Source organism: Eschrichtius robustus, chromosome 3 (genome assembly GCF_028021215.1).
Source record: "Eschrichtius robustus isolate mEscRob2 chromosome 3, mEscRob2.pri, whole genome shotgun sequence".
Classification (NCBI taxonomy): Eukaryota; Metazoa; Chordata; class Mammalia; order Artiodactyla; family Eschrichtiidae; genus Eschrichtius; species Eschrichtius robustus.
Window position 1 is genome coordinate 25,112,876 of NC_090826.1, and position 27,817 is coordinate 25,140,692.

Consider the following 27,817-nt stretch of genomic DNA (forward strand, 5'->3'; position numbering starts at 1 on the left):
CTCACGGGGGATTTGCTTTTTGTCTGAAATCCAACCTACTCGGCAACACTCTTAGGTCCAGGCTCTGGGAGAGGTTCTGTGGGCACGATATGGTAGGTGACCGTCATGACGGTCCCAGCCCACTGGGGTAAGAAGGGAGTGATTTAGCAGGGACAGCGTAGTATCTCTCACAGTCTTTGTGGGCTCGGCTTCTACACCCCTCAGCAATGCCTGAGTCCAGCACAGCAAGTGAGCTGTCTTCACTGACAGAGGCCAGGAAGGGAGCATTGTGTGGGGAGAACACCAGCCCAGTGACACACTGGGAGTGCACAGCTGAGCCGAGGGCACAGCTTGCACTCTTTGTGCCCACAAGGGAGGCAGTCCATTCTCATCACCAAAGACAAAGACTTTACTCCGCTGAGGATGCCAAGGCTGGGAGGTAGGAAGGTGGTCAGAGGCACTGCAGCCCATCTGTGATGCTGGCTTGGGGCAGTGGATATCCCACAGTGAAATTCTACTGTCCTCACTGCATGAAAGAAACACGGAGTCCTTGTGCAGAGAGGCAGCAACACAGGTGACCTGCCCAGAGTGAGCTCGGTATGAATTCAGAATCATCTACTGAGCAAGGTCCCAAACCTTGAGGCAGAAGTCTTTGCTACCACCAACCGCTTGTGTGCCAAAGCTTGGGACACTGCAGACACAATGTCATCGTGCTCATACTTGCAGAACTTGCTGTCAATGAGTGTCTCATTCTCATCCAGCTCCCACAATTCAACAGCACCTGAACTGGAAGCCATTAGGATACCTCTGGTCCCCTGCCCAAGTGAGGTCAGCCACTCCAGCCTCTGTCTGGACTCCAGCAGAGCAGAAATCTTCCTTGTGGACAGCACAATGGTCCCTAAAAAGCCAGAGGGAGCCAGCCCAGCAGAGGCCACTCAAGCTGGAAACCGTTAGCAGGAATGCCCCGATACCACACCGCCTCCATATAGGCGGGTGCATTAGGGGGATGGTTCCACTCCCCGCTGCCAGGGGCACAAGTTGGGGGCGGGGTTTCCTTCCAAATCTCCGTGGTTCCAACTCCAACCTGACCCCAAACTGGACACCCGCCAGAGATTCAGCTCCGCCAGCCCCCACGTGGTCCCTCCTCAGGAAAACATCTTAATGGCCAGGAAAATGTTCATGGTGAAATGGTACCCTTATGTTCATAGCAGCACTATTCACAGTAGCCAAGACATGGAAACAACCTAAATGTCCATCAACAGAAGAATGAATAAAGAAGATGTGGTACATCTGTACAATGGAATACTACTCAGCCATAAAAAGTATGAAATAATGCCATTTGCAGCAACATGGATTCAACTAGAGATTATCATACCAAGCAAAGGATGTCAGAAAGAGAAAGACAAATACCATATGTTATCACTTATATGTGGAATCTAAAATATGACACAAATGAACATATCTATGAAACAGAAACAGACTCACAGACGTAGAGAACAGACTTGTGGTTGCCAAGGGGGAGGAGGGTGGGGGAGGGATGGATTGGGAGTTTGGGATTAGCAGATGCAAACTATTATATATGGAATAGATACACAACAAGGTTCTTCTGTATAGCACAGGGAACTATATTCAATATCCTTTGATAAACTATAATGGAAAAGAATATGAAAAAGAGTGTATATATAAGTATAACTGAATCACTGCTGTATAGCAGAAATTAACACAACATTGTAAATCAACTATAATTCAATAAAATAAATTTTAAAAAAAGAATAAGATATATTAAAGCAGGACTTCTCTGGTGGCGCAGTGGTTAAGAATCTGCCTGCCAATGCAGGGGACACGGGTTCGATACCTGGTCTGGGAAGATCTCACATGCCGCGGAGCAACTAAGCCTGTGCACCACAACTACTGAGCCTGCGCTCTAGAGCCCACGAGCCACAACTACTGAGCCCGTGTGCCACAACTACTGAAGCCCGCGCACCTAGAGCCTGCGCTCCACAACAAGAGAAGCCACCGCAATGAGAAGCCCGCGCACCGCAACGAAGAGTAGCCCCCACTCGCTGCAACTAGAGAAAGCCTGCACACAGCAACGAAGACCCAATGCAGCCAAAAATAAATAAATAAATTTATTAAAAAAAAAAAAAATATATATATATTAAAGCACGTTGAGGGTGGGAAGTCACGGGTGATTTCTTTTTACTTTTTTAAAGCATTCTTGTATTTCCCCAATGCCCTGCCTGATGCAAAAATCTGGGGGATTGGATCCTGGGGTGAACCAGACAAATGAGGTCCCTGCTCTCATGGAACAGGTATATTTTATAACTGGGAGAAACAAAACCCAGAGTAAAGGAGTAACGTTATTTTTTTAAAAGATTGAAGGAATTGCACTGGTAGGTGTGCCAAAGAGCCAGCTGGAAGCTGGAGTCCGGATTAGGAGTTGGATGCAGCAGCTGTGCAGCCCGGGGTGAGAGCGGGGCTCGCTGGGGAAGGAACAGAAAGTCAGGGAGAACCTCTCAACACTCACCCATTGTGTGCATGGGTGTAAGTCCTTTCCCATCCTAGCCTCAGTTTCCCCATCTGTTAAATAAGAGGAGACACTAGATGTGTTTCTTGTTTTTAAAAAATTTATTTATTTATTTATTTATTTGTTTTTGGCTGCGTTGGGTCTTTGTTGCTGCACGCGGGCTTTCTTTTTAGTTGCGGTGAGCAGGGGTTACACTTCGTTGGGGTGCACAGGCTTCTCACTGCTGTGGCTTCTCTTGTTGCGGAGTTCTAGGCACACGGGCTTCTGTAGTTGTGGCACGCGGGCTCAGTAGTTGTGGCTCGTGGGCCCTAGAGCACGGGCTCAGTAGTTGTGGCGCACGGGCTTAGTTGCTCCGCAGCACGTGGGATCTTCCTGGACCAGGGCTCAAACCCCTGTCCCCTGCATTGAAAGGCAGACTCTTAACCACTGCACCACCAGGGAAGTCCCTCCTTCCCTTTTAAGACTGAATAATATTCCACTGTATGTATATACGTTAGGTAGTTTTGAGTTTCCTTCAGCTCCAACATTGCAGGATTCTCAATTCCAAGTGGCTGTCCACCCTGGGGCTGATTGCTGCCTGGGGGGTTGGGGACCCTGGCTTCAAGCTGACCTTCCCTCCTGCTTGTGTCACCAGGCAGCCAGGGGAGGACCCCGGGGAATGAAAGGCTTTGGCTAAATACCTGCCGCCTTCTCTCTGGAGCTTCAGGAGCCAGGTCAGGGCCTGGCGCAGGGCAGGGGAGGGGAGCTAATGATGGCCTGCCAGAGGCTTTGTCATCCAGATGAAGCTGGCCCTGCTCCGGGGCCCCTGCTCCCCGGCCGGCCTGATTACAGAGAGCCCTATTCTTCCCCTCCCCGGGGCCAGGCCTGTCCTCGAAGCAGCCTCTGCATGCCCAGCTGCTCTGGAGCAGCTGCAGAGGTAGGCCAGCTGAGGAATCTGGGGTAGCAGCTGCCAAAATGCACTGGCTTTGGGGCCAGAACAACAGATACAACGCATGATGAAGCCAGCAGGCTTATGCAGTGGTTCTCATCTGGGGGTGACTAGTAATAACAGCCACTGTTGCCTGAAGTTTTAATATGTTCATCATGTTCCAAGCACTGGACATGAATTATTTCATTTAATCTCACACAGCCCTAGGAGGTTGGTACTGTTAACCCCATTTTACAGAGGAGCAAGCTGAGGCTTGGGGAGCGTAACACAGCTAGTAAGCAGCCCAGCCTTGTTCTGTGATGAAGCCTGATTTCTTATCCCCTGGTTCTGCGATTGGGTGGAAATTTCTTTGGCGAGTTCCTTGGTGGAGGGCAGATGAGGGGGCTGAGTGGATGGAGATCTATTTGCCTTCCCTGCACCGACAAGGGCAGCAACTCTTGTAGTTGCTCGGGTTTCTGCTTCCAAACATGTGAAAGCCACTGCTGTAGTTCACCTCATTTATTTTACAGTTGGAGAAACTGAGGCCCTGGGAGGGACAGGGAACTGTCCAGGTTCACTTCAACAGGGTCTATGGCAGAGATGGGATTAGAACCCGAGTCCAGCCTCCCAGCCATGCTCTGTTTTTGGTGCCCACATGGCCTGCTGGATCTTGTATATGACCCACACAGGCAGGAGGGCACTCTGGGGCCTCACCTGTTGGGTCTGCTGGGCCTGGACCCCCACCCTTCCTTACAGAAGGAGGCAGATGCAGAGGTGGCCGGCAGTGGTTCAGAGAATAGCAGGCAGGCTGGAGCTCAGTTCTGACCCTGCTGCTACCTTGTTGTGTGGCCTGGGTAGCTCTGCTCTCTCCAGGCCTCAGTTTCCCCTTCTGTACAATGGGGGTTGCTGACAGTTTGGACCAACAGGCACTGGGCAGGGGAGGAAGAGTGGTTAGACAGGAGGAGAGGAAGGGAGTGTATGGAGAGGAAGGGAGGGGCCATGGGGCCGCAGGACACCCTGCCTTGCCCCGCTGTCCTGGGGAAACACCCCAGGTTCCACCGCCCACACTCCACTGCTGGCCAGGGGACGCCGCTTGGCCTGAGAGTGTCCAAGCCTTGGATGAGAGAGTTCTTGGTCCCCAAGACTGCCATGGGGCTGGTGGTTTCCCTTCCTCAGCCCCAAGACATTCCCTTGCCCTGAGAATGGTGCTGGCCTCATGGGGACCTAGGAGGAGGCTGAGCTCCTGGGTGGGCACTCCCATGGGCGTCAGCCTCACCCAGCCACGTGTGCTTGTATCCCTACAGTGCGTGTATGTGCAAACCCACACGCACGCCTTACACAGCAGGGACTCTCACAGGCCAAGAGAGCCCCAAACCAGTTCTTATTTTTGAGGCTCCCAGTAAGTTAAAAATGAAGACATGCCGAAACAGTCTGGCCACAACTGTGGTGTGTTTTACATACTTTTATTTAATAAATTAACATCTTTAACATGCACACACACAAACTCACAAATCCAATGCAATTGAGAGATTCATAAGATCATTGCAGGAATTATAAATGATATGAGTTCACAGTGCTGTGTGGGCCGGTGATGGGATATAATTTAAAATTGTACGATGAGCGTCCTGTTCTTTCCATCCTGCGCGTGGTTCCCTGGGACTAGACATCCAGCCTCCTTCGAGTGTACATTGTTTTCTAACATTTTATTATGAAAAATGTCAAGCATCCAGAAACGTTGAAACAACTGTACACTGAACACCCATATCCTTATCATCTGGAATCTACAAGGAACATCTTGCGATATTTGCTTTATCTCATATCCATCCCTTTTTCCATTCATCCATCCAAATCCATCCTTTCATCTCTCTATCCCTCCACCCATCCATCTGTTTTTTGATGCATTTTTGAGGCTCATGAATGTGAGGTCTTGGTCAAATGACACTCTTTTCCCTCCTCCTTCTCCCTGACAGTAACAGGCCTTGCTGCACTCAAACTCACACTCACACACACACACCCCTACATGTAAAACCCTTATAGGCACACACCATTCACCCATGTTCTCCAATTCATGCATGTCCTCTCCTTACACATATGGACATGAATTCACATATGCAAACATCACACATAATCACCTGTGCACACACACACATAAAGACACACACACACACACAGTGCCCACATGTGCATTTGTGGCAGACTTTTGATATCTGTAAAGGGAGCACCCAGAGACCTAGAATCCTCAGACCTGTGACCCTCGGGTAGTCCACACCAGGCTCTGGTTTACTCCTCCAGCCCTCGCTTCTGGCAAGTGTCAGGGGCTCCCCTGCAGCTCCCCGCCCCACATGTCTCACCTTTTCCACTTTTCCCACAGTCTTCTCCCTCACCTCCCAGCCACATCCCACAGAGAAAACCTCCCACAAAAGTTCCTTCTGGAGTGTTACCACATCTGGGTACAAAGCCCACCAGACTGCCGCTCTGGGAGGGCAGGGACAGTGCTGGCCTGTTCACACCACATCCCCGGCACATGGCACCCAGCAGGCCCTGTGGCTGGTTGAAAAAGGAACAAAAGCGGCAGAGCATTGTATCCCCTGGGCAGCCTCAGGGGCATACGCGTCACACATGCTCACCGCCATGCACACACAACACATTCTGCATTCAACCGTGCTCACATGTACATCGTGTGTGTGTCTGCGTTCATGCACACATCTGTCTGCCTGTCTCCATATTCTCCAGATGGAGTCAATTCCAGGATCTGAGTCCTTTCCTAAAGCCTTGGTCGCCTAAGACCACTGTGAGCACATCTGCTGGAGTGTGAGGTCCAGATGTGGCCCCCTGACCATGCGCTCCTGAGCTTGGCCCTGTGCATCTGCATGGCAGAGGTTAAGAGTACCAGCTCTGAGAATTCACTGGTGGTCCAGTGGTTAGGATTCCACGCTTCCACTGCCAGCACCCTGGTTCAATCCCTGGTCGGGAAACTAAGATCCCGCAAGCCGCATGGCGTGGCCAAAAAAAAAAAAAAAAGAGTACCAGCTCTGGAGTCCGACAAAACCTGGGTTCCATCCTTGCTCTGCTTGTAATCACTTTACATGTTTCACGTATGACATACGTGAGTGCTACTTCTTGGAGCATGGATTTCCTTATCTGTTAAATGGGAAAATAGTTCCCATCTTACAAGCATCTTACAGGAGATGCTCTTAGCAGGGTGCCTGGCGTGTCGTAAGCACTTAAAAATGGTTGCTGTGGATATTATTATTGTTGTTACTTCAGGCCTTTGCCTCAAACTCCCATGCACCCTTTGGGAGGGAGGGCAGCCTTGGTGGGGGGCTGTGTATGGGAAGAGTGGGTGGAAGGTGTCCGTGAATGCCTCTCCCCAGAAGCTCCCCCAATCCCAAGCCCTTATTATCCCACATGAATATTCATAAGGGATAGCTTCAGCCCTGCTCTGTAAGTGGGTCAGAAGCAGGAAGTGGAGGCCAGGGCAGAGAGCGAGGCCCAGGGGACAGGAGGCTCAAAGCCAGAGTGCATCTGAGTCCTCACGGACGGGAGGATGGTAAGAGGGATGGGCAAGGATGGGTGGGGGATACTGGGGGCCATGGGGGAGTTTGAGCAGGGGATTGCCCGCATATTGCAGATTTGAAAACTGAGGCCCAATGAGATCAGATTAGAGAACACTTGGGCTGAGTGGCCCAAGAAGCCAGGTCCTGCTTCCTTTGGGATCTGGAGAGTTGAGCATCTGTCTGGGCTGGGTGATGGGCACAGGGGGATGGACCAATTGACCCCTGCAGGTTTCTCTCAATGGGTGTAGTTTACATGGCATTACATGGTTGGAAGAGCTGTGGTGATCCTGAATCCCAACCCTCCACTGAGGCTCCAAGAGGATGGGTGACTTGCCAGGATCACACAGCTGCTGACAGTAATCTTGCCTTTGGAGGTGTGAGAGATAGAATGATTCTGATCCCTTGCAAGAGATTCAAGACTGGGAGAAAGGTGGGTGGGCTTGTCAGGATACCAAGGAATGAAGCTTCTTTATCCATCTCCTCATTTCATCTCCTCACTAGTCCCGTGAGATAGCTGGAGCAAAAACGATTATCTCCATTTTACAGATGAGAAGCATGAGGCTGAAAGAGGAGGAAGCACCAGGAGAAGGCTACAGAGTGAATTGTCTGTAGGGTGGGTCTGCCCCTCTGTGCAGGGCGATGTGGGGATGTGAGAGTCCAGCTCGCCTCCATCTTGGGCGGGGTGAGGCCAGGACAAGGCAGCACATCACTCTGCTCTGGAAAACTTCAATCTAAAAAAATCAGAGCGGGGGGTGGGGGGGTGCTTCCTTGGTGGCGCAGTGGTTAAGAATCCGCCTGCCAAGGCAGGGCACACGGGTTCGAGCCCTGGTCTGGGAAGATCCCACATGCTGCAGAGCAACTAAGCCCGTGCGCCAAAACTACTGAGCCCACGTGCCGCAACTATTGAAGCCTGTGCACCTAGAGTCCATGCTCTGCAACAAGAGAAGCCGCCGTGGTGAGAAGCCCACGCACCGCAACAAAGAGTAGCCCCCGCTCTCTGCAACTAGAGAAAAGCCCACGCGCAGCAGGAAGAACCAACACAGCCAATAAATAAATAAATACATTTAAAAAAAAAAAATCAGAGGGGGCTGTTTCTCTACACTTGCAGGTATGTTAATCCCTCCCTCCTTTCAGATAATTGCCTGTTTCTTAGAATGCTTTCTGGATGCCTGTAACTGCTCTGTGAGGTTAAGTAAGATAACCACTCCCATTTCAGGGTAAGGGGTGGAAGTAAGAGAGGAGAAGTGATCTCCAGGGCGGCAGAGGGTGTGAGAGGCAGTGAGAGAACAAGAGTCTCAGTGAAGTCGTGGGTGTTTTCTACTGGACCAGTTCATGGAAAGGGACGGGTTGAGGGATGGAAAATTCGGCTCTTGGGGCAGCAGTGTCAAGAGGAGCTGACCCTGGGGTGGGTGGCCGTGAGAAAGGCTCACTTCAGACTGCTGGGTGGCAGAATGAGGACACTGGCCTTGTGGTACATGTTCAGGCATTCATTCATTCAGGAAGCATTCACTGCCTTAGTGTGCCAGGCCCTGTGTTGTGCCCAGGGCAGGGGAGGGACCGGCCAGAGGTGAATCAGACAGTCCTTGGGCGGCTCAAAGTCTCCTGAGGGTCTCTGACTAGGACTGAAGACATTATTGGACAGAAAAAGAGGCTGACTGGGTATTGTCACCTCTGCTTTCAAATAGAGGCAGTGGGATGTCGGGGACAGGCCTTGGGTTCTGAGATCAGGGCCAGATTGGGTGGTCTTCTAGCTCTGCCCTTGTGAGCTGTGTGGCTTTGAGCAGCAATAATAACTAACCACAATAGTCATAGCTGATGTTTATTCAGTGCTCAGTTTACGTCTAGCACGTCACTTTACTTCTTTGAACCTGTTTCCTCATCTGTAAAATGGAATGGAGTAGGAGTTAATCTACTTCTCAGGGTTACTATAGGGCTTGAATGGGACCATGTAGGTGAAAGAGTTTGGTATAAGCTTGAGATGTGTGGCAACTTTAGTTATTTGTGGGGCTGTAAAGGGGTCCCGTGTTGTAGAAACACAGGGAAGCAGGAGGATATTTATTCCTAATGGCGCCAGGTAGTGGTTTTGGGGGAAGGGTGGTTCTCTTCACCAAAAAGATATGAGATTGTGAGCAAGGCTTTGAAGGGTAGAGAGGGGGATAAAGAGAAGGACTTTCCAGGGGGAGAGTATCCTGTGTGCAAAAGTGTGGAGGAGGGAAAGTGTAGGGTATGTTTGTGGAACAGTTCTGGTACACTGAATGGCTAAGCCTGGCGCCCCATGAATCACCAAGGATGCAGTCAGGTAGGATCTTTGGCCCTGGGGCCAGCTTTGAGGCACGCAGATTTCCTTCCCTAACATTATCCCATCTACGGCTGAGTGAGGAGTGGGCTGGAGGGTGAACCTAGAGTGATTACAGAGCCCTGCTTCTGGGTCTCTCCCACCTACCTCTGGGGGACGATCTGGCAGGAATGTGACCCACCCACCCCTTCTGACCTCCTTAGCTGGGGGCCAGGTTTGTGCATCCCTGGGGAGCGATGAGCCGGGTGGCTCTGGGGAGCATGTGGCCCAAGACAGGAGTCAGTAGAGCTTAAAGAACAGGTGGATGGAGGAGAGCACAGATGAAAGAGTGCGAGGCGGGGTCTTAGAAGTAACAGGCACAGGGAGCTCACACTTGGCAAGCATCTCCTATGTGTTGTAACAGCCCTTTGAGGTAGGTATCCTCACTTTACAGATGGGGAAACTGAGGCTCAGAGAGGTGAAGTGACTTGCCCATTCCTTTGTCCAGTCATTCATCATTCAACGCTTACGTATTGGGCAGAGGCTCCGTGCCAAGCGCCGAGGAGTCAGGGGTGACCATCTCTTGGCTTCTGTCCCCTGCGGTGGGGGTCCGGGGGAAGTGTTGTGAGGTCGCATTGCGGCCTCGTCGGCACTCGAACCCAGGTCTCACTATTTCCAAACCATCACTTTGGACCGGACACCAGCCCAGTTGCGCGGCTCGCGCGACCGCTGGAATCCCCGGTACCTCCACTTTCCCTAGGGTCCCACCTGCCACACCTGGCCCAGGTGAGTCCCGTGAGGCTCCGAGCGCCGCGGGAAGGCGGCGAGCGGTTCCGGCAGGTAGGGCGGGGCGGGGCGGGGCCGGGAAGGGGCGGGGCTGAGGGCGGGGCCAGCCCGCGGCGCCAGGAGCCCGACCGGATCCCGCGCCCCTCTGCCCGCGCCCTGCGCCCCGCGCCGCCGCCGCCATGGGGGCCTGTCTGGGCGCCTGCTCCCTGCTCAGCTGCGTGAGTCCCGCCCCCGGCGCCCGCCCCCGCCGTCTGCCCCTTCTTCGGCCTCGCACTTTTGTCCTTTCTTCCTCCAAATAGTTTCTTCTTTTTCCTTCCTCCAAACTTGTCTTTCTGGGACCGCACCCCGCCTCCTCGCCCCTCGGGTCCCCCCTCTCACCGACTTCCCCCGCCCCCATCCCGGGCCCGCGGGCGCCGGGGACAGCTGGTGTCCGGGGATCGGGTTACCGCGGGGGAGGGGGTGGGGCGCGCTCGGGCGGGGGAGGGGGTGTCCTGGGCGGGCGCCCCTCCAGGGAACTGGGGCGACTGAGGCCCGGAGCCCGGGGCGGGGGTGGGCGCTGCGGCCCCAGCTGGCTCAGCTTGGAGTCGTCCTGGCAGTGCTCCTCTTGTCTCCCTCCCGGACGCTCTCTTTGTGTGGCCTGCCGGTCCCTGTCCCTCTCTGCCGTGTGTCCTTCTCTGTTTCTCTGGCAATCTGTCAGTTGGTCTTTCTGTCCCTACCCGTCTGCCTCAGTTTGTCCATTTGTGTGTGTCTGATATCTGTCCGTTCGTTTGTCCGACTGTCTTTGTCTGTCCGAAGCCTCTCCATCTGTCATTGTCTGTCTAGACGGTTCCCTGTCTGTCCGCCGGGGTCTGTCTGCCCGTCCGGTCTATCAGTCTCTCTGTGTCTTGTCTCTGCTTCGTTCAGTCTGGCTCAGGCTAATTCCTGGGCACTTCCCCAATGAACCCCAGACCCTTGCCCTCTGGGCCCCAGAGCCGAAGTTGGGGGTGGGGAGGAGGCCTCCTTTGCCTCTCTAAGCCGGTCTTGAGTGAGGGGTGCGGGTTACCACCGCCATCGGCCCAACTCTGGGTGGGAAAACCCAGGAACTGAGGGAGGTTGGGGTGTGTGTGTGGGAGGGATTACCTGGTCGTCTGCTCGGGGACCTGGGGAGCAGCCAGCAGAGGGGAGGAGCGTCCGCCAGACCCCGGCTGGGAGGCCCCTTCTCTTTTCTCCTTTCCCAGCCCCCTCTCCCTTCCCTCTTCCCTTCACTAAATCTGAGGTTCATTCAGGCAGCCCCCTCCCCCTCTGCCCCACACAAAGATGAGCGGAGAGGAAGGAGGGGGAGTCTGGTGGCTGCTGAATCCCAGACTTAGTTTCCTTTGTCCCTGATTTGTGTGAGTGTGTTAGGATGGGGGTGTAGGGGCGGACAGCTGGGGGATCTAGAGATTTACTTTACAGCCAATTTTTGGAGAATGGTATCTGCACAGAGAGGCTACATAGTGGGTTCCTGGACTCTTGTCCTCCCTGGGCCTCTATTTCCCCATCTGTGAAGGGTGTGTGTGTGTGTGTGTGTGTGTGTGTGTGTGTGCATACCCGCTGGAGGGGGAATCAAGAGCTGGTCCCTGAGATCCCTCCCTGCCCAGTGAAACCAAGGTTTGGGCTGGGGCTCTGGCCAGAAAGGGTTTGCTTCCTGATGGGGGAGGGAGAGTTTCCTTGGAGTTGACCAGAATTGCGTCAGGCTGGGCTATCCTGGGGGTGGGGGGAGTGTTGAAGGGAAACCTGCCATTTCTCTGTGTCTCTGTCTCCCTGTCTACCTCCCTCATAATGATATTGGGAAGATTTAAAAGTGCCCCGCCCTGTTCCTGGCATAGAGTAAGTGCTCCAAATAGGAGCTATTGTTATTATCATCTTAAAAAGGTGGGTGGAGAATTCCTTCTGGAGCCAGTTGCTTGTCTCTGAGTCAGACTCCTACAGTGCTGAGTCAGAATGCACCTGACAGGCCTGCTCCAACCCCCAGTTTACAGATGAGGAAGCTGCAGCCCAGAGAGGTTAGCTGACTTGCCTAAGGTTGCACAGTGAAAGGAGGAGGAACTGCACAGTCAGGGTTAAAATCTGATTCCTGGTCTAGGCTTCTGCCCACACCTTCCCTCCCTTCACATCCTGGATGCTGAGGGATAGGGTTGGCACAGAGTGGAATCAGGAAGTTCGCTTAGGGAGTATCTGCAAGGGACCTGCCCCTCGGGTCAGTGGCCTCCCCTTGGCGTTCTGACCTCTGACATTTACTGAGTACTTACTGCATGCCAGGTGCTGTGCTGAGCCCTTCACCCCTGCCATCTCATTACCCACCCCACCCGCCAACCCCATGACATAGTTATCCTATTTTACAGGTCATGATACTGACAATAGCTGCTGTTTACTGAGTGCTTACTGTAGGCCCAGAGCTCACAGCCCAGAGCTGTCCAGTGGTAGCCCAGGCCCAGCAGTGTAGTGAGCACTTCGTATATACCCTTTCATTTAATCTTCACAACGACCCCAATGAAGCAGTGAATATTATCCCCATTTCACAGCTGAGGAAGCTGGATCAGAGAGGGAAGATGATTTCCCCACAGCCACACAGTATTAAGTGGTACAGTTGGGCACTACTGGATACCAATAACAACCTGTTTCAATGAACATTGCCCCACAGGAGTGAAGTTCTAATGGGGGGTTGCCAGGCATCTTTAGAGGGAACATTTTGGCATACATGGGTCGGTGGGGAAGACTTTTGTCCCTCCTGCTGTGACGCATTTGCATCTGCCTCTTGGTCAGGGCAGGAAGGGGACAAAAGTCGCTCTCTTGGTCAGCATTTGGACTGGGCTGAAGGTGAGTCCTGGCCAGGAGGAGATAAGATGGGCCCACTAGGGATGGGAGTCACCAGCCAAGCCAGCACTTGGTGAGTTGGACGGTCAGCAGATATTTAAGGAGGACCTTCTACAGTCGAGGGAGTGTGAAAGGCCTTTGACTCAGACCGATTGGTCTTGGTCCTGGCTTGGCCTCTTCTCAGCAGCGTGACTGAGGACCTCTCTCCTTGTCTGTAAAGTGGAGAGAACAACGGCACCTGCCTCTCAGCATGTCAGGAGGGATCAGTGGGACTTAGTTAGCATGAAGCTGGCGTGCAGTGGCTGCTCTGTAAGCTCCCGCCGGTGGTAAAGTGCTGGAGACCACATTCGAGGAATGGGGAAGCTGGTGAAACCCAGGGCTGTCTGATGGGCTCCAAGCCACCTCACTGCCCTGCCCAGCGGCCCATTTTATGGCTGAGGAAACTGAGTCCCACTTGTCTAAGGTCATACTGCCAGCTGGTGGCAGAGTCAAGACAGGGCCCTCTCCTCTTCACACTGCGTGGGGGAAGGAAGTATGCTTTGAGTAGTCCTGGGCTGACCTCTTCTCTCCTGTGTTTGGTCTAGTGCTAGGGTGGCTCAGCCAGTTATGGGGTGCCATGGAACCTTGCAGCTTAAAGACTCTCAGACCCAGGGCTCCTGAGTTCTGAGTTCTCCATTCTGAGAACCTGGCTGGTGCTAAGATTCCACCGCTCTTATTTCTGGCGCTTTTCCATTGCTGCCTTTCCCCTGAGTGCATTTGTGGAGGGGGTGTTGTAATCTGAGTGCGGGAACTTTGTAGTTTGCCTTGGCCTTTCACATTGCATCACAAGCATAGCCTGTGTTGCTGTCAGTCTAGTGGCTTTCATCTTTCCTGCCTCTATAACATTCCATGGAGTCAGTGGGCCACCACTGTCCCCTGGTGTTGGGCAATGAGGTCGTTTGCAGTTTCTTGATAGTCTAATAAGCTCATACAACCTAAAGCTTCGTGCCTGTTTTAGTTTTTTTCTTAATTTAAAATTTTTATTTTTTGATAATGAAAATCAACTTTATTGGGGTATAATTTATATTTAACTATATTTAGTTGTATATACCCATTTAAGTGTTACCAACACATCTGCTCCATTCAGCAGAGAGATCCCTCTTAGGGATCACGATGTACCATGATGTACCAGGATGTAATGATGGATATTTAGTTATTTTCAGCTTTCCCCTATTATTTTCCTCACGTGAACAGTGTCACAGTGGACTTCCCTGTGTACATGTGTGCGCACGTGTCTGCCTTTACTCCCGTGGGCTGGTATTTCTATGGGAAGAGGTTGTGGTAGGAGTGATCGCCAGAGGTGGAGTGGGGATCGGAATGTATGAACAACTCCAAGGAAGCTCCAGAAGCAGCGGGGGGCTGTGTGTATTGCTCTCTCCCTGACCTGGTCTCTCTGGCTACCAGCTAGGCCCTTGGAAATCCTGAGGTTTCAGGTATCAGGAATACCTGGATTTTGATCTCCAAAAACCACAGTGAATTGAAAGACCAGGCTCCCTGACTGCAGTGTGCAGCTTTTCTTGTGTCTCAAATGTCTCAAATTGAAATGCTAACAAGCCAGAGCCGGGCCCTGACCTGGGTACTTGGGTACTTGGGCACTTGTTTCCTGAGATCAGTACCTGTTGGCCTCCCTTGGTTTTCTTGGGCACTGGAGGGATTGTTTTCATCGCTGGGGTGTTTTGAAATTTAATGAGTCTGCCATCAGTGACTTAGCAGGCCCTGGCGCAGACAGACTTGACCTTGAATCCCAGCTCCTTAGCTCACTTGCTGTGTGACCTTGGCTGCGTCACCTCTCTGAGTCTCAGTTCCCCACTTGTAAATGGGAAGTTACAACACACTTCATAGTGTCCTTGAGGCTTAATCTAGACAAAGCCCTTATCATAGTGTCTGGGACAGAGTAACTCGTCATAAAGGGAAGCTATCACTGTTATTACTTGAATCTCAGCACTGCTGTTCACTTACTGTGTGACTTCTGGCAAGTTTCTTAATCTCTCTGATCTTAGAATGCTCTTTATGGTTTATAAAATGCTTCTTCTGGCATTTGCTTATCGCCTCACTGCCCCCCCTCCAAGGTAGCCACGAATAGGAGTCAGGGATTGGGGTGGGGTTTGCAAGATACAACCAGAAATTGCTGGATGATTTGGACCGTGAGGGAGAATTTCATTCGGCATTCACTTAGCATCTGTGCTGTTACTTGGCTTTGCGGGTGAGAGAGATGGGTAAGAAGGAGCATTCTCAGGGGCATTTCCAGTCTGGGGGAGAGGTGTGGGGGAGACGGGAGGGCAGCTGCCCCTCAAGCAGAGTGTGCTCTACCCCTTGTGACCAGTCCAGAAAGCAGGGGGCGGGGCCTCAGAGGAGCAAGGGGCCCTTTTCAGCCTGCTCTCCACAAAGCTGGTAACTCAGTATAAGGCTGTTCCTGTCCCTCCCAGCTTTGGGAGGTGATGCCCAATGGCAATGGATGCCCATTGCTCGTGGGATGAACATGAGGGTCCTGCACATGGCTGCCAGGCTCTGCCAGCCTGGCTGACCTCACCACTCGCTTGCTTGTGAAGTTTTGGCCATAGGGCCTTCTTTCCATTCCTCCAACGCTCGGCTCCTGTCCGCCCCAGAGCTGCCTCAGGCTCTGTTCCCTCTGTCTGGAACACTCTTTCTTCCCCTTGGTCAGGAGAGTGAATCCTCTTTGTTCAGCTCTCAGCTTAAATGTCACTTCTTCCAGGAAGTAACCCACTACCCCCAATCTGAACTAGGCCCCCGCCGGTCACTCTCATGGTAGCACGTATGTTTTCTTCTTCACACTTACCATGACGGGTGTAATGACTTGTTGAGTATCTTTCCTGCCCTTGGAAGATCCAGGATGGCAGAGCCTGTGTTTTTCTTGCCCTCCAGACTCTTAAATACCTGAATGAGGAGTCAGGGCTGTTTGGGGGAAGAGAAACAGTGAACCAGATGTATCTGGATGTGGGCCCACTTCCTCCAAGTCTGGGCTGTAGAACTGGCTCCCAAGGGATGAGTCTATAGCTATGAAAGGTGTGGCATCACCAGCCCCTAAGTGATTTCAGCCAGCCCTAGGGAGGGAGGGTCTGACAGAGGGCAGAGGAGCTGGAGACAGAAAGGGTTGGACGCCTCTGCTGTCCCAAACTGGTGCAGCCCCAGAGCGGGAAGTCACAGCCACTCATATTCTTCATTCCATTCATTCAACAGATGTTGATTTATCAGCACTTGCTGTTTTTTGAGGTCTTAACATATGTCTGGTACGATGCCAGACACTTTACATTTGTTCAGCAGATAGTCACTGAGCTCCCGATGATGTGCCAGGCACAGTTCCCACCTCTGGGAATGCCATGGTGAACTAAACAGACAAAACCCCTTGCCCTGGTGGAGCTTGAATGCTAGCAATGAGAGGCAGGCAACACTAGTAAACTATGAAGCCAATCAGGTGGTAGTAAGTCCTACAGAGAAAAATAAAGCAGGGAAGGGAGAAAGGGAGCCTGAGTGAGTTACAATTTTTTTTGGTCGTGCTGCGAGGCTTGCGGGATCTTAGTTCCCCGACCAGGGATTGAACCCGGGCCCTCGGCAGTGAAAGCACGGAGTCCTAACCACTGGACTGCCACGGAATTACCAGGGAGTTACAATTTAAAATCCCTACCGGACTTCCCTGGTGGTCCAGTGGTTAAGACTCTGCACTTCCACTCCAGGGGGTGAGGGTTAGATCCCTGGTTGGGAACTAAGATCCTGCGTGCTGCGCAGCGCAGCCAAAAAATTAAAAATTAAAAAATAAAATAAAATCCCTACAGTATTTCATTCTTAGAACTGCTATGTGAGAAGCAGGTACTGTTACGATTCCCATTTTGTGGAAGAGGAAACTGAGGTCCAGAGAGCTTGAGTGAGCTGTATAAGGTCACATAGCTAATCAGTGAAAGAGCTGGCCTTCTGGATTTTTTTTTTCCACTCTGCCTCCTCCTAAGTAAGAAGCACTGTGACCCCAGCTCTCTCTCCGAAGCCACAGTAACACCTGAGATAGATCCAGGTTTGAATCTGGGTTCTGTTGCTTACTGGCTGTGTGTCCTTGTGGGACCCAGCCTCTCCCAGCCTTGGTTTCCTTGGCCTCTCCCTTGGGCTTGAAAGTTAGATGGGGTGACATCTGGGGAAGAGGCGTCCCTTCGTGGTGTGGCACAGGCAGTCTCTGCGTAGGTTTGGAGATACTGAACAGGCAGCGGGCAGTGGGTGGATGCTGTGTGCTTGGGCGGGGAAGGGGAGAGGAGACCAGAGAGTAAGGTGCCATCCTGGCCTCCCCGCAGGCGTCCTGCCTCTGCGGCTCTGCCCCCTGCATCCTGTGCAGCTGCTGCCCCTGCAGCCACAGCTCCACACTGAGCCGCCTCATCTTCACGGCCTTCCTCTTCCTGGGGGTGCTGGTGTCCGTCATCATGCTGAGTCCCGGTGTGGAGGGCCAGCTCTACAAGGTGAGCCACCTGCGGGACCTGGCCTCTGGCAAAGGCTCAGCTACCAGGGGGCCCAGGCTTGGGGGCCCAGCTGATCAAGAGGTGGGCAGGAGTGCCAGCGCACCGATGATCCAAGCTTGACGATGGAGGGTTGTTTCTTCATGTTGGGAGGAGGGTTTGAGCCTTATTGTTTCTCATAAGCCTTGGTCCCCTCGGGAAGTCTCATGAATCATTATCGCCATCCCCGCCAGACACTGGCCCAGGGTAAGCTCTCCCCACTTTAATGCATAAGCCCAGTTTGAGGGTCCTAAGTCTTCCCTTCATCTCAGTGTTTCATAGCCAGTGGGATAGTTAGGCCAGAGGTTCTGATATACTAGTGTATACAGAGCATGAATTCCCTGGGAAGTATGCTCGTCATGCAGAATCTCAGACCCTCCCTTAGAGACTCTAGTTCTGTAGGAGAGGGGAACCTCCGGGGATTCTGATGTAGCTGGTGGGTGGAGAGCACTTTGGGAAATCCTGCCCTGGACCGTGCCATGCCTTCCGTTTGTCCCTGGGGGGGCTCACTCATAGGGCTTCAGCCGCAGAGGTGGGTGGGAATGGAGATGGGCCATGGGTGGAGGTGGGAGGCTCGGGTGGCCCTGCTGGGAGAGCCTCCTGCCTGGCGGCCTGGGCAGAGTCAGCCCGGGTTCTGGGTGGGGTGGGGTCTTCCAGCTGCTCTGTCTGTCTCCACAGCTGCCCTGGGTGTGTGAGGAGGCGGCCAGGTCCCCCGTCGTCCTGCAGGGCCACATCGACTGTGGCTCCCTGCTCGGCCACCGTGCCGTCTACCGTATGTGCTTCGCTATGGCGGCCTTCTTCTTCCTTTTCACCCTGCTCATGATCTGCGTGCGCAGCAGCCGGGACCCCAGGGCTGCCATCCAGAACGGGTGAGGAGGGGTCCCACCTGCACCCTGGGCCCCTCCCGCTGTGGTTTTCCCCATCCTCTGCCTGTCTCCAGCAATCTCCAGACCCTAATCCTCAGACTCAGGAGCCGCTGAAGCCAGGAGGGCACGGCACAGAGGTCAGCTCATTTAGTAGTTCCCGTTTCTCAGATGAGGAAATAAAGCTCAGAAAAGGCAACAGCATCCCTCAGGCCACGCACCAATTTAGGGACACAGTTGGGGTTAGAACCCGGGTGACCATCCTCACCCATCACTGGTCCTTCCCTCTGCCCCTCGGGGCTTTTTCTAGGACCAGGACAGACTTTCTGTGCCTGTCAGACCATCAGGAAATCTCTCTCACCTCTCCCAGTACCTGCTCTTCAGGGGTGGGGTTCTGGGGGTCCATGCAGCCTTTTTCTCTCCCCCTACTCAGCTTTCTTGCCTGTCCTACCCCTTTCCCCACCATAGGTTTTGGTTCTTTAAATTCCTGGTTTTCGTGGGCATCACCGTGGGCGCCTTCTACATCCCTGACGGCTCCTTCTCCATCCCTGACGGCTCCTTCTCCGACAGTAGGTGGCCCTGGCGGGGAGGGACGGGGGCTACCAAGAAGGATGAGCGTGCTGGGGGCTCCTCTGCACACAGACCCCAGACTGCTGGCTAAGTCATTGCCTCCCACCCAGGAGACAGGACTCTGGTGCTTGGCCACATGGCCTTTGGGCAACTCGGGGTTGGAGGGAAGCCCCCTTGACCCCGACCCACACCCTGACACAAGGCATCTCTGTGCGTGGCCAGGGGCTCCCGAGGGCGGGGACTTTGCTACTTCTCAGTATCCCCAGTGCAGGGTGTGGCACAAATGACTGTTGAATGTATAAAAGTGAGCGTGAGATGAGACCCAGACCCAGGGGCTGCTGCGCCACGGCTGGACCCCCTTGCCTCCCTCCCCTCTGCCTGCCTAGTCTGGTTCTACTTTGGTGTCGCGGGCTCCTTCATCTTCCTCCTCGTCCAGCTGTTGCTGCTTATCGACTTTGCGCACTCCTGGAACCAGCGGTGGCTGAACAAGGCTGAGAAGAGCGACTCCCGCGCCTGGTATGCAGGTCAGTGCCATCCAACGGCCTCGCCAGGGGGCTGGGCTACCTGAGGAGTCGGGGGGTGGGGGGGTGGGGGGGGTGGGGAGTGGTGTTCCCTGAAGCTGGACGACGCCTGGAGGGCATCTCGAGCTGCCTCCTAAGGCAGGAACTGAGCCGTCTGTGTCACATGGAGGGAAGGGTGTGTGGCAGGGGCCGCTGACCCGGGGTGGCCGAGGTGGGGTCAGATGAGAGCTGCACTGGAGAGTTCACAGGGATCTGGTTGAGCGACCCCTGCAGGGCGAGCCACGAATGACACCTGGTCATTGAAACCCCAGTGGCAGAACGGGTCCCTTTTCAGTTCTTCTGAACTGATCAAGAAGAAAGGCGCTCTTCAAGGTTGATTTGATTTTCACACCTCCCTGATCACCAGGCGTCTAGTTCACTTTTTGAAAGACTGTTCTCTATTCACTGTCTTTTTTTTTGGCTGCATTGGGTCTTTGTTGCTGTGCGCGGGCTTTCTCTAGTTGCGGCGAGCGGGGGCTACTCTTCTTCGTTGCCGCGTGCAGGCTTCTCATTGCGGTGGCTTCTCTTGTTGCAGAGCACAGGCTCTAGGCACGCGGGCTTCAGCAGTTGTGGCGCACGGACTTAGTTGCTCCACAGCATGTGGGATCTTCCCGGACTAGGGCTTGAACCCGTGTCCCCTGCATTGGCAGGTGGATTCTTAACCACTGCGCCACCAGGGAAGTCCCCTCTATTCATTGTCTTTATTTTTATGGTGACCTTTTTTGCGGCAAGTGAATCATTTTAGTTCAGGGTGGGGCAGGAGCTCACAAACCCTGGGCGAGGGATGGAAGTTTTTTTGTTTTTAATAAATTTATTTATTTTAATTCTTTTTGGCCGCATTGGGTCTTCGTTGCTGCGCGCGGGCTTTCTCTAGTTGCGGTGAGTGGCGGCTGCTCTTCGTTGTGGTGTGCAGGCTTCTCATTGCGGTGGCTTCTCTTGTTGCGGAGCACGGGCTCTAGGCACGCGGGCTTCAGTAGTTGTGGTGCACGGGCTCAGTAGTTGTGGCTCGTGGACTCTAGAGCGCAGGCTCGTAGTTGTGGCGCACGGGCTTAGTTGCATGTGGGATCTTCCCGGACCAGGGCTCGGACCGTGTCCCCTGCATTAGCAGGCAGATTCTTAACCACTGCGCCACCAGGGAAGCCCCCAGGGACCGAAGTTTAGTAGACACTCCTTGGAGGAGGAAGTTGGGGCCCGAGACCCAGTGCACTGCTCGACAAGGGATGGGGGTCCTTGCACCTCCTCACCCACCTGCCGCTGCCCCTCCCTCCCAGGCCTCTTCTTCTTCACCCTCCTCTTCTACGCTCTGTCAATCGTGGCCGTGGCACTGCTGTTCATCTACTACACCCAGCCCGGCGCCTGCTACGAGGGCAAGGTCTTCATCAGCCTCAACCTCATTTTCTGTTTCTGCGTATCCATAGTCGCTGTCCTGCCCAAGGTCCAGGTGAGCCTGCCTGTCTCTGCCCAGCCTGAAACCAGGCTCCTCGGTGTGTGGGACTTCTTGTAGGAACCTTGGGGTCCTGGGGCCAGGGCTGTCAGTCACAGAGGCTTGGGCCAAGAGTGTGGGCTCCCAAGTCAGCCTCCCTGGGTTAGAGTCTTGACTCTCGCATTTATATGCTGGCTGTCTTTGGGAAAGTGCCTTAACCTCTCTGTGCCTCTTTCGTCTCAAATGTAAATTGGGAATAATAACACTATTTGGAGTTATTCTCAAGATTGAGACCATGTTTATGAACACTTAGAACAGTGCCTGGCATATAGATATTAGAACAGTGAACACTTAGAACAGTGCCTGGCATATCCATCAGACATTGACTATTGTTATCATTATTTTGATTTCATCATTGTTTTCATGCAAATCAGGAGAACATTAGGAAGGGTCACCGAGTGATGATTCCTAGATACCTCAAGAAGTGGTGTTAGAAAGTGCAGTTCCACAGTTTCCAATCCCAGACTATCTGGGATGATGGGTGGGAGCTCCCAAGGTAATCACTTGTTTTTCAGAAGGGAAGCCTTCTGAGTCCAGTGGTATTTCACAGTTTGGGATATCAGCCCACCAGGTGTTTCAAAGGTAGCTTAGATAGTCTTTGGGGGTCCTTAGCAGAACGGTTGGGAATCTCCCTTCTGGCCAGAGCTTCCATTTCCCAGTAAGAAAACGGAAGCCCAGAGAGGGTGATGCCTCTGTTCCAGGTCACACAGCAATCAGTATTCATTCAGCAAATACCTCTTGAGCATCCACTGTGTATCAGGCACTCTTCTAGATGTTGGGGATACAGCTGTGAGGAAGAGGAGGAATAATAATGGCTAACAGTTAATGACATCTGTCATGTTATTTAGTCCTTGCACCATCATCATCCCCGCTTTCCAGATGAGGAAACAGAGGCTTAAAGGAGTAAAGAGACTTGCCTAAGGTCACACGGCTAGTAAGGGGTGGAGCTGGGATTTGAACCCAGGCAGACTGGCTCCAGAGACTGTGCTCCTAATCATAGAGTTCAGATTCATATTTTCAAGTGTGTCTGTGTGGTGAGGAGTGGGAAAGAACAACCGATAGGAGATGAGGCCAGGTGAAGTAATTTTGGAGAATAAGTGCTATGTGGAAAATAAAAGAGGGTATGGGCTGAAAGGGAGGTGGGCAGGCAGGGCCGGGGTCTGCTGCAGTCAGGGTTTTCAGAGCCTTTTGGGGGGTCCTGTTTGAGCTGAAGCCTGAATATAAAGACACTGCTGGTGCAGAGATATGGGGGAGGAAGATGTCAGGGAGAGGGCAGGGCGAGTGCAAAGACCCTGAGGTTGGAGAGGATTTGGCAGGTTCCACGGACAGAGAGGTGGCCACCATGTTTGGGGAGTAGTCAGCAGGGAGGGCTGTCGGATGAAGACGCAGATGGGGTAAACGAAGGAGGGCTTTAATTCAGAGTGTGAAGAAGTGCTGCCCCTGAAGGAGCTCAGCTGGGGAACAAGTTGGGCAACCTGTTAAGAGAAAAAATTAGGACTCTACCTTTGGGTGGGCGAGGTGGCAGTGGGTGGCCCGGGTGGTATGTTTTCCCGAAGGGTGTGGGATGGGATGGCCCTAGGGTGGTGGGGGTTTCTGAGGTCCCCCGGTTGGGCGTGGCTGGGCTGGGTGGGGGTGGGGTGTACCCAGGTTTGGCAGGAGTCACACTGTGGACTGCTCTTGCCAGGATGCCCAGCCCAGCTCGGGTCTGCTGCAGGCCTCGGTCATCACGCTCTACACCATGTTTGTCACCTGGTTGGCCTTATCCAATGTCCCCGGTGAGTAGAGGCCTGGGTTCCAGGTGGCCTGGTCTTCCTCCTGGGCTGGGGACCCTCAAAGATGATGGGGACATTCCCAGCCCATTCCAAGACTTAGTCCTTCAGGGAGGTGGAGGACCCCATCTGTTCCTGGAGCTGTCTCTGTTGTTTTGTCTGCTGAGTGCTGTCGCTGGGACTTGAGTGGTTCGTTGTGTGTCTGTCTGTCCCTTGGCTGTCCATCTGAGCCCATCCTCTGGGCTCCCTGGCTACAGACCTGGCCTGCGTGGGCTGAGGGTGACCATGCTCCCATCCCCAGACCGGAAATGCAACCCCAACCTGCTGACCCACTTTGGCAATGGGACGGTCCTGGCAGGCCCCGAGGGCTACGAGACCCAGTGGTGGGATGCACCGAGCATCGTGGGTCTCATCGTCTTCATCCTGTGCACCCTCTTCATCAGGTAGGGTGGGGGGCTGGTTTCTGGGAAGGAATCATGATTGGGAGCCCTGAGGCACAAGTGATGGGAGGATGTGGGAGCCGGGACACCAAGCTGGAAGGCGCGCTCAGCAGGCAGCACATCCAGCCCCTGCACTGTGCTGGTGGGGAAACTGAGCCCCTCAGAGGGCACAGAGTGACTGGGCAGAGGAGGTGGGGCTGAACCCTGCCTCCTGGCCGAAGGCTTTTCCTGACCCCGGGCTGCCATGTGCCCAGCTCAGCCGGGTGCAGGCAGCTGTGGTGCCAGGGCAGGAGCCTGGACTGGGGCCAGCGGATCCAGGCTCTATCACTCACACCTGTGTGTGGCCGCTTCACCTTTCCAAGCTTCAGCTTCCTTTTCAGTTAAAGGATGATAACCTCTAATGCCCAGGGTGGCTTGTGACCCCACAGTGTCCCTTGAGAAAGAGCAGCTCATTCTTAAGATCACATGTGCTCTTAAGAGCACATTCTTTAAGGGGGTGTCTTAGCAAGTGCTTATCAGTGTGGACTTGAGCCAGATTGCCTGCAGTTGAGCCTGGCACCTTGGGCAAGTCTCTCAACCTTTCTGTGCTTCAGTTTCCTTATCTGTAAAATAGGAATAAAAATACTACTTACTTCATTGGATTGTTGAAGAGTTATGATGAGTTAATATGTACAAGGCACTTAGAAAAGAACTTGGCAAGTAGTAGGTGCCAAATAAGTGTTTGCTATTATTGCAAAGAACTATTAATATTTGCACAGCTGGATGGCTGTGAGTGGCTGTTTTGTGTCACCAGATGGTGATATCAAGTATACTTATTGTTGACACTGGCAGACTCAGGTATTGCCTCCCTGCGGCCCGGCATCTCTCCAGGTGCCACTTTGTGTGTTTGCACCTCTGCCCTGATCTCCTTTTCTCCCCCAGTCACCCTTCCTGGGCAGTGCCCGTTTGCCTGTAAGCAGCACACCTGCTTCTAGGCTCCTGGGCTAGAACATTTTGAGGCTGTTTCACATTTCGTTTTATTTTCACCTTTTTCAAAACATTTTCTCCCAGTTGAGTTGGGGCAGTTCACAAACATCTCTCTTCTTTGTCCTCTCCTTTGATTTCTTTTCCAATCTGGAAGGGCCCATGTCACCTCCATCTTACAGATGAGGAGACTGAGACTTGGTGAGGAGCAGCCACTTGTCCGAGGCCATGAGTGCACAGTGGCCATGGTGCTTGAGCTCACTTCCCTTCCCCCGAGCTCTGTCCCTCCCCATCCGCAACGTGGGCACAGAGCTGTGCTTCCTGATGCTTCTCATACTCACACCTCCCTGACCTTCAGTCACTGGGCTGCACCTCGGAGAGCCCACAGATCCCATCTGTTCTTAGCACAGTTCTTAAAACCCAGAAAGCAACAAAGCATAAACAGCCATGAGGGCAGGGACCACTGATGATGGCTCTTGCCCCCAGCTAGATGGCCCAGATCTAGGCTCATGTGCACTAGATATCAGCACAGTATTTGGTGATTGGGGTCAACTGAAGCTCAGCAAGGGGTGATTTTTCAGTTTGATGGAATGGGCTGGAATCCAGGCCTTTGTTCACTTTTTTCAGGATACAGGTTGGATCTTCAAAATTGTATATGTGTCTCAAACTACTAAATGTAGTCAAAAACATCAAGACCTCATTGTAGAAAAGCAAGGACAAAAATCATTACTGTTATTCTCTCTTTATTATAAACATAGAGAAAGGGGGGAGGCAGTGGGTAATACTACTTAGGTAAAATGAATAAAAGGTAAACAAATGTACCAGCAAATGAGCATTATTATGAACATTTTTAATGAATGTAGTAACTGGTATGATCCTTTGCAGTACTAAGTTCTCAACACGTGTTTGTGGAAATGGCAAATAAACAACCAGAATAACAGGGGCCGTTTATTTGGTTTCTACTCTGTGCCAGGCACAGTGCTAGGGGCTTCAAACACCATTACTCCATTTAATCCTCCCAGCAACCCTATGAGGGAGGTACTATTATCTCTGAATTTACAGACAAGGAATCAGAGGCTCAGAGAGGTTAAGCGTCTTGCCCCAGGTCACACAGGGGGTAGGGGTAGAGTTGAGAGTCAAGGCAGTTTGTTAACTCCAGGGCCCAGGGCCTAACCTCCAGGCCACCGGCTCCCGAGGCTCTGGGACCCCAGTGCCCATGGTCATCACGGCCAATGCCGTGGTGCGTGAGGCCCCTGGCACTGCCCACCCACCCATCTCATTGGTGACGGCCTGACAGCCACACGCACATCCTGCCCCCGCCTCCCCCAGTCTGCGCTCCTCGGACCACCGGCAGGTAAACAGCCTGATGCAGACGGAGGAGTGCCCGCCTGTGCTGGAAGCCACGCAGCAGCAGCCGGTGGCGGTCTGCGAGGGCCGGGCCTTCGACAACGAGCAGGACAGCGTCACCTACAGCTACTCCTTCTTCCACTTCTGCCTGGTGCTCGCCTCTCTGCATGTCATGATGACGCTCACCAACTGGTACAGGTGCGTGGACGGAGCCGCAGTGTCCGCAGTGCGTGTGCCACTTCCCTTCCCCTCCAGCCCTGCGCTGGGGTTTAAGACTTGGGCATGGAGGTGTCTCTCTAGGACCCTCCAGGGAGCCTGCCTCACCTGTGCCCCAGTTTCCCTGCCAGTGCCTGGTCCACTCAGTAGCTGGTACCTTCGCTAAGTGCTGAGAAGTGGGGATCACGGGAGGTGAGGCTGGACCTGTGCAGGGCAGACCGGGTTTACAGATCAGGGGTGGTGATTTGGGTTATGGGGTCGGATTTGGGATTCATGGTTTGAGGGTTAGGAGTAGGGTATGGGGTCAGAATCAAAGTCACAGGGTCAAGAACAGGAGTCATGAAGTCGAGAGTCGGGATTGGGGCCATATAAAGTAACAAATTTGGCCATTTGGTTAAAATTGGGGTTACAAGTCCAGAAAGCCAGGATTGAAGTGACCAGGTCAAGGAGCTAAGATCAGAGTAACTAGGTTAGCGGCCAGAACTGGGGTCACAGGGCCAAGGGTCAAAATTGAGGTCAGAAATATCAGAACTGTGGTCATAAGATCAGGGATGGGGTTATGGGATTGAAGGTCAGAGTCAACATTAGAGGTCAGGACTAAAGTCAGGAGCTTCCGGGTCCCAAAGTCAGGGACCAGGAGTGCAGTCACAGAATTAGGATCATAAGGTTAGCGACCAGAATCAGGTCACAATATTATGCCTAGGACTGGGGTCAAGGTTGGAACTGAGGTCAGGGTCAGGTCTGTGGTACAAGGCCATGAGCTCTATGTAGGGTCTTAAGGCCAAGTGTCAAAAATATCAGAGACGAGACTAGAGTTTACAGGATAAGAGCCAGAGGTGAAGTCAGGGGCCGCAACTGGATCCCAAGGTCAGGGCCAGGACTGAGGTCACAGCATCAGGGGCCAGGCTCACTGGGATGATGGTGTGTTCCAGACCCGGCGAGACCCGGAAGGTGATCAGCACGTGGACCGCCGTGTGGGTGAAGATCTGTGCCAGCTGGGCAGGGCTGCTTCTCTACCTGTGGACCCTGGTAGCCCCCCTCCTCCTGCCCAACCGTGATTTCAGCTGAGGCAGCCCCCTGCAGCCAGCCCACCTGGTGCTTCAGGGCTCAGTGACCGAAGGCTGAGCGCCCGCCCCACCTCCGGGACTTGCCCCTGAGCTGGGCCCCTCTGTTCTTAGTGCCTTCAGGGAGGAGGAGCATCAGGCCCCCCCTCCCTCCCACTGCCCCCCCACCCCGACCATGGAGCTGCCTCTTCCTTCCCCTCACCCCCATTCGCCCACACTTGCCCTCTTGGGAAAAAAGGGCCCCTTGTTCTAAGGCTCCCCAGGAGAGGGTCCTGAAGGAGAGGAACACTGAGAGCTGCTCGGAGAGCAGGAGTGCTCGCCGTGGTGGGGTGCCCAGCACTGGGGCCCGGGTATTCCTGACCATGTACTCCAGGACACCCCGTCCCCTTCCTGGGCTCCGTGCCTTACTGAGTCTCTAAGACTCTGCCAATAAAGAAGCCGGTGTGTGTGCCTCCCGTGTCTGTGCCCCTCCCCCTCGGCACGGGCCCCATCCCATCTGGGCCCAGTGCAGGGGCTGGGAACAGAATGTCAGGGCAGAGGGGGCTGACGGGCCAGACCATGAGGGGCCTTGAAGGTCAGACAGAGGGGTCCTGGCTCTGTCCTCTGGGTCATGGAGAGCCTGCAGGCTGGGGCTATAGAGGAAGGAGGGGCTTTGGAAAAAGGGAGCCTGGGGGTCAGAAAAGGGGGCCCTGGAGCAGTGTCTGTAAGAGGGGTGATGAGGCCAGAGTCAGGGTGGAGAGGGGGCTCACGTGGGGTGGCTGAGAGGCTGGTCTTTGGGCCATCTTACCAGTGCCCATCCTGAGGTCCTGCCCACCTCTGACCTGCCTCTAGGGTCCTCCTGAAGAACTTGTCACCACCTTCCACTTCTCCCTGCTGTAGACGTTGGCCGCTGCTCTGGGCCCCGGGGTGTGGTGGGGAAGAGCGTGTGCTCTAATGTCGGCCAAGCTGCCTGGATCCGCTGAACTGCAAGAGCCGTGGGGCTCCGGGCAAGGCCTCCCCTCTGGGCCCTGGCTCCTCATTCAGCAGATGGAAAAACGCCACTGTACCCAGGCTGCTGTGGGGCTCAGATGAAACAGGTTACCCATTTCTGAAGGTGCACAGCGATGTGCGGGGGACGGACAGGCTCCTGGCTGGGGCCTCCTGA

General features: G+C 53.6%; 1 protein-coding gene and 1 pseudogene across 1 annotated transcript; one reads left to right on the plus strand and one right to left on the minus strand.

Annotated features, from left to right (window-relative positions):
- Positions 1–10,212, minus strand: LOC137760542 (methylosome protein WDR77-like; annotated as a pseudogene).
- SERINC2 (serine incorporator 2) lies at positions 10,137–27,124 on the plus strand. The gene is made up of 10 exons (XM_068539361.1): positions 10,137–10,249; positions 17,201–17,362; positions 18,077–18,267; positions 18,730–18,830; positions 19,218–19,355; positions 20,663–20,832; positions 22,559–22,649; positions 22,945–23,086; positions 25,376–25,591; positions 26,542–27,124. The coding sequence occupies exons 1-10, from the start codon at positions 10,211–10,213 to the stop codon at positions 26,675–26,677; spliced, it is 1,386 nt and encodes a 461-aa protein (XP_068395462.1). The 5' UTR covers positions 10,137–10,210; the 3' UTR covers positions 26,678–27,124.
- Positions 27,125–27,817: the final 693 nt, after the last annotated feature.

Bases quoted from the DNA above. Each gene is read 5' to 3' on its own strand.
- SERINC2 (XM_068539361.1), top strand. From the start codon at position 10,211: ATGGGGGCCTGTCTGGGCGCCTGCTCCCTGCTCAGCTGC. The intron at 18,831-19,217 runs GTAGGTGGCCCT...CTGCCTGCCTAG, and splicing joins TGACGGCTCCTTCTCCGACA to TCTGGTTCTACTTTGGTGTC. The intron at 23,087-25,375 runs GTAGGGTGGGGG...CGCCTCCCCCAG, and splicing joins CTGTGCACCCTCTTCATCAG to TCTGCGCTCCTCGGACCACC.